General features: G+C 48.0%; 1 protein-coding gene across 1 annotated transcript in view; it reads right to left on the reverse strand.

Annotated features, from left to right (window-relative positions):
* The window catches only part of LOC112077423 (PDZ and LIM domain protein 7-like), a 25,605-nt gene extending 20,257 nt beyond the window's left edge, over positions 1 to 5,348 (reverse strand). The window contains exons 1-4 of the mRNA XM_024143936.2: positions 5,316 to 5,348; positions 4,753 to 4,797; positions 1,825 to 1,983; positions 283 to 490 (exon numbers count right to left, since the gene is read on the reverse strand). Of these exons, the coding sequence (XP_023999704.2) occupies positions 283 to 490; positions 1,825 to 1,983; positions 4,753 to 4,797; positions 5,316 to 5,326 (423 nt within the window). The 5' untranslated portion in view covers positions 5,327 to 5,348. The remainder of the gene's footprint in view (positions 1 to 282; positions 491 to 1,824; positions 1,984 to 4,752; positions 4,798 to 5,315) is intronic.
* Between the last annotated feature and the right edge of the window lie 349 nt (positions 5,349 to 5,697).

Genomic DNA, 5,697 nt, shown 5'->3' on the forward strand with positions numbered 1-5,697 from the left:
AATTATGTATTGTAACATGTAATGTGAGAGAGACGGATAGTCGTAGTTGGTCACCCAGAGAGGACGAGAAAAGCAGCCAGTCGGTTATGGGAGAGAACGTTTGAAATCCAACGTCCGGGTCCACCGATGAGGACTGAGAAGTTCCATTGGGAGGGAGAGAACGTGTGTTGACAGGTTGGTGGACTCCCTCTTGTCAGAATGGGCCATCTAGAGGACGGGGGCCAGAAACGTACCCACCCCAGGAGAGGAGAAAACCCGGTGTCCAGAAGCGGTTTTTCTGACCTGCTGCTCACACACACACTCCTCTCCTGATCTCTCTTTGTCCCATCGGGTCCCCGTGTCAAACGTTCTCTCCCCTCTCTGGACCCTTTCGGTTCCCATATCCCTGGGCCCCCGTGTCAAACGTTCTCTTCTCTCTCTCCTGGCCTTCTCTCCCTCTGGACCCCACGTGTCAACGTTCTCATCCCTCTCCGCTGGCTTCTCGTCCTCTCTGGGACCATGACACCGCTCTCTCAGATACATTTACAACATATTTTAAAAGAATAGCGCGGATCAATGTAAATTGTAATATTTTGTCTTATGTACATTCATATATACAATGTTCCTAGTAGTTGAAGTATAAAGGGAAAATAAATAAACAGATTAAATATAAGTCTTCTATTACAATGTGTTGTTCTCCACTGGTTGTCTTTTCTCATGGTAATGGCCCAACGTCCTTGCTGCGGTTGTGTTTGCACATTGCAGTATTTTCGCTAACAGATATGGAGTTTATCAATGTTCATTTGTTTTCAAATTCTTGTGGTCTGTGTATCTGTGGCGAAAATACGTTGTCTCTAATATGGTCATACATTGGGCAGGAGGTTAGGAAGTGCAGCTCAGTTTCCACCTAATTTTGTGGGCAGTGTGCACATAGCCTGTCTTCTCTTGAGAGCCATGTCTGCCTACGGCGGCCTTTCTCAATAGCAAGGCTATGCTCACTGAGTCTGTACATAGTCAAAGCTTTCCTTAAGTTTGGGTCAGTCACAGTGGTCAGGTATTCTGCCGCGGTGTACTCTCAGTTTAGGGCCAAAATAGCATTCTAGTTTGCTCTGTTATTTGGTTGATTCTTTCCAGTGTGTAAAATAGTTATCATTTTGCTTCCTCATAATTTGGTTTGGTCTAAATGTGTTTCTGTCCTGGGGCTCTGTTGGGTCTGTTTGTGAACAGAGCCCCAGAACCAGCTGGCTGAGGAGATTCTTCTCCAGGTTTATCTCTCTGTAGGTGAGGGATTTGTGGTGGATTTTGTGAATTTTTGGTTGGTTAGAAGACCCCAGACCTCAGAATCATTCTGGGCAATGGGTTCAATAACTGATTGAAGTATTTTTTGCCAGATCCTAATTGGGATGTAGAGTGTTTTGTTCCTTTTGATGGTGTAGAAGGCACTTCATGCCTCTTAGATCCTTCACAGCCTTGTGGAAGTTACCTGTGGTGCTGATGTTAAGGCAGGTGTAGTTCTTTGTGTGCTCTAGGACAGCAGTGTCTAGATTTAATTTGTAATTATTGTCTTGTTTACTGGATTTTTTTTTTTTTAAACAACAATTTTGTCTTACTGAGATTCACTGTCTGGGCACAAGTCTGACAAAATCTGTACAGAAGATCTAGGTGCTGCTGTAGGCCCTCCCTGGTTGGGGACAGAAGCACCCGATCATCTGCAAACAGTAGACATTTGATTTCTGAGTCCAGTAGGTTGAGGCCCGGGTGCTGCAGACTGTTCTAGTGCCCTCGCCAATTCATTGATATTTTTATGTTGAAGAGGGTCTCTCTCTCTCTCGACCATGGACTCACTCACTGTAGTCTGTGCCTGTGAGCTGGGCCAGCATACGGAAGGAGCGTGACTGGGTGGTGCCTGTGCGGGGCTGCCAATCCTGAGTGTCCTCGATCAGCCTCTTCTTGCTGCGGTCGTTGGGGATGAACATGGTGATGCCATCCACCCGCAGACCGTGCCTAGTACACACACCCCACGTCACCACAATGTTAATACAGCGTTAACAACAACGGACCATGCACAGGACACGCGCAACGTTCCCACAACTTTCCCATAACGTTCCCACAACGTTCCCACAACGTTAACATAACAAACCGTGCCAACACACACATGGCATTATCAATGTTGAAACCACCACGACGTGAACCCAGCGACGGGCAAGCGAAGAACGTTAGCTAACAATTATAAAACATTACCGCGCACGGATTATTGAACTTATGGATAGACAGACTGCTATAGCAGACTACTAGACGACCTACTATAGACAGACTACTACAGAGAGACACACTGCTACAGACCGACAGACTGCTACAGACAGACAGACTGCTACAGACAGACTACTATAAGACACACTACTATAAGACACACTACTATAGACAGACTACTATAGACAGACTACTATAGACAGACTACTATAGACAGACTAATATAGACAGACTACTATAGACAGACTACTATAGACAGACTACTATAGAACATACTATAGACAGACCTACTATAGACAGACTACTATAGACAGACTACTATAGACAGACTACTATAGACAGACTACTATAGACAGACTACTATAGACAGACTACTATAGACAGACTACTATAGACCAGACTACTATAGACAGACTACTATAGACAGACTACTATAGACAGACTATATAGACAGACTACTATAGACAGACTACTATAGACAGACTACTATAGACAGACTACTATAGACAGACTACTATAGACAGACTACTATAGACAGACTACTATAGACAGACTACTATAGACAGACTACTATAGACAGACTACTATAGACAGACTATATAGACCACTAAACTATAGACAGACTACTATAGACAGACTACTATAGACAGACTACTATAGACAGAACTACTATAGACAGACTACTAGACAGACTACTATAGACAGACTACTATAGAACAGACTACTATAGACAGACTACTATGAACACACGTTCTATAGACAGACTACTATAGACAGACTACTATAGACAGACTCTATAGACAGACTACTATAGACAGACTACTATAGACATAGAAATAATAGACAGACTACATATAGACACAGATCTATAGACAGACTACTATAGACAGCTACTATAGACAGACTACTATAGACAGACTCATAGACAGACTGCTATAGACAGACAGTACATAACCAACAAACCAGAGCCCTAAATCCCTGGTCAAAAGTAGTGGCACTATGTAGGGAATAATATGTCCCCTCTGACACCGTGTCAATATGTCCTTGACACCGTGTCAATATGTCCCCTCTGACGCCGTGTCAACATGTCCCCTCTGACGCCGGTGGTCACATGTCCCCTCTGAACGCCGTGTCAACTGTCCCCATCTGCACCGTGTCAACATGTCCTCTGACGCCGTGTCAACATGTCCCCTCGTGACGCCGTGTCAACATGTCCCCTCTGACGCCGTGTCAACATGTCCCCTCTGACGCCGTGTCAACATGTCCCCTCTGACGCCGTGTCACAGTCCCCTCTGACGCCGTGTCAACATGTCCCGTCTGACGCCGTGTCAAACATGTCCCCTCTGACGCCGTGTCAACATGTCCCCTCTGACGCCGTGTCAACATGTCCCTCTGAGCGCCGTGTCAACATGTCCCTCTGACGCCGTGTCAACATGTCCCCTCTGACGCCGTGTCAACATGTCCCCTCTGACGCCGTGTCAACAATGTCCCTCTGACGCCGTGTCAACATGTCCCTCTGACGCGTGCAACCATGTCCCCTCTGACGCCGTGTCCAACATGTCCCCTCTGACGCCGTGTCAACATGTCCCCTCTGACGCCGTGTCAACATGTCCCCTCTTGACGCCGTGTCAACATGTCCCTCTGACGCGTGTCAACATGTCCCCTCTGACGCCTGTGTCCAACATGTCCCCTCTGACGCCGTTGTCAATATTCCCCTCTCGACGCGTGTCAACATGTCCCCTCTGACGCCGTGTGAACATGTCCCCCTCTGACGCCGTGTCAAATGTCCCCTCTGACGCCGTGTCAACATGTCCCCTCGGACGCCGTGTCAAACATGTCCCCTCTGACGCCGTGTCAATGTCCTCTGACCCTGTCACTTCCCTCTGACGCCGTGTCAACATGTCCCCTCTGACGCCGTGTCAACAATGTCCCCTCTGACGCCGTGTCAACATGTCCCTCTGACGCCGTGTCAACATGTCCCTTCTGACGCCGTGTCAAACATGTTCCCCTCTGACGCCGTGTCAATTCCCTCTTGACGCCGTGTCAACATGTCCCCTCTGACGCCGTGTCAACATGTCCCTCTGACGCCGTGTCAACATGTCCCCTCTGACGCCGTGTCAACCATGTCCCCTCTGACGCCGTGTCAACATGTCCTTCTGACGCCGTGTCAACATGTCCCCTCTGACGCCGTGTCAACATGTCCTCTGACGCCGTGTCAACATGTCCCCTCTGACGCCGTGTCAATATGTCCCCTCTGACGCCGTGTCAATATGTCCCCTCTGACGCCGTGTCAACATGTCCCCTCTGACGCCGTGTCAACATGTCCCCTCTGACGCCGTGTCAACATGTCCCTCTGACGCGTGTCACATGTCCCCTCTGACGCCGTGTCAATATGTCCCTCTGACCGCGTGTCAACATGTCCTCTCTAACACCGTGTCTAACACCGTGTCAATATGTCCTCTCTAACGTGGCTCTAGTGACCAGCAGTCAAATAGTTTGGACCATAATGCATCTGTCTCTTACTTCTCGTGTTGGTAAATCTGGTGGTCATACAAAGCTTGATCATCTCTGCAGGGGGAGGAGGAAAGGAGTAGATGGGACGGGGATGAAGAAAATAAGGGGAGAAGAAGCAGGAGGAAGAGGAGCGGGAGGAGGCGAGTGGAAAGAGGGGGGGCAGGGGAAGAGGGCAGGAGGAGAGGAGGGAGAGGATGAGAGTAGGGAGGGAGGAAGGACAGGAGGAAAAGGAGAGGAAGAGAGGATGAGAGGAGGGAGGGCAGGAGGAAGAGGAGAGGAAGAGAGGAGGGAGGGAGGGAGGGAGGGAGGGAGGGAGGGAGGGCAGGAGGAAAAGGAGAATTGTAAGAAAACAGGAGGAACAACAAATGACACGGAGAATGAGAGACATACTGTTAGATAAAGAATTAATCAATGATTAATGAACTATGTTACTGTTACTACTGAGCTATGTTACTGTTACTACTGGTAAGAGAAAGACCTTCACTAATCATTACTAACCACTAGCTCAGATACTGACAGGTAAACTATGATTTAACATTCAAGTAAAAAGGAAGTAAAGAGAGTTTACTGACTTCTCATCCATCTGCGGAGAGAAAGAAGAGAAGAAGGAGAAAGAAGGGAGAAAAGAGATGGAGGGGTCAGTTTGGAAAAACAAGACGACAACAGCTTGTAAGAACTTGTCAAATCAACAATAGTTACAGAGAACAGTCAACAGCGAGGAGACAGAGTCGTTGTGGGATGCAGAGTATCATGCAGTGCGATGAAAACACACACAGGTTTTCATTGTTGACGGGTTCAGTCAGAGAGACACACACAGGTTTTCATTGTTGACGGGTTCAGTCAGAGAGACACACACAGCATGGGGTGTTCCGATGGCTGTCACACAAAAGGCGCAGGCCGTGTGACACATCTGGAAGGCATCCAGCGTCCCCGTCTTCCTCTCCCCGACTCAGA

The sequence above is a fragment of the Salvelinus sp. IW2-2015 genome, unplaced genomic scaffold (assembly GCF_002910315.2).
Source record: "Salvelinus sp. IW2-2015 unplaced genomic scaffold, ASM291031v2 Un_scaffold4551, whole genome shotgun sequence".
NCBI lineage: Eukaryota > Metazoa > Chordata > Actinopteri > Salmoniformes > Salmonidae > Salvelinus > Salvelinus sp. IW2-2015.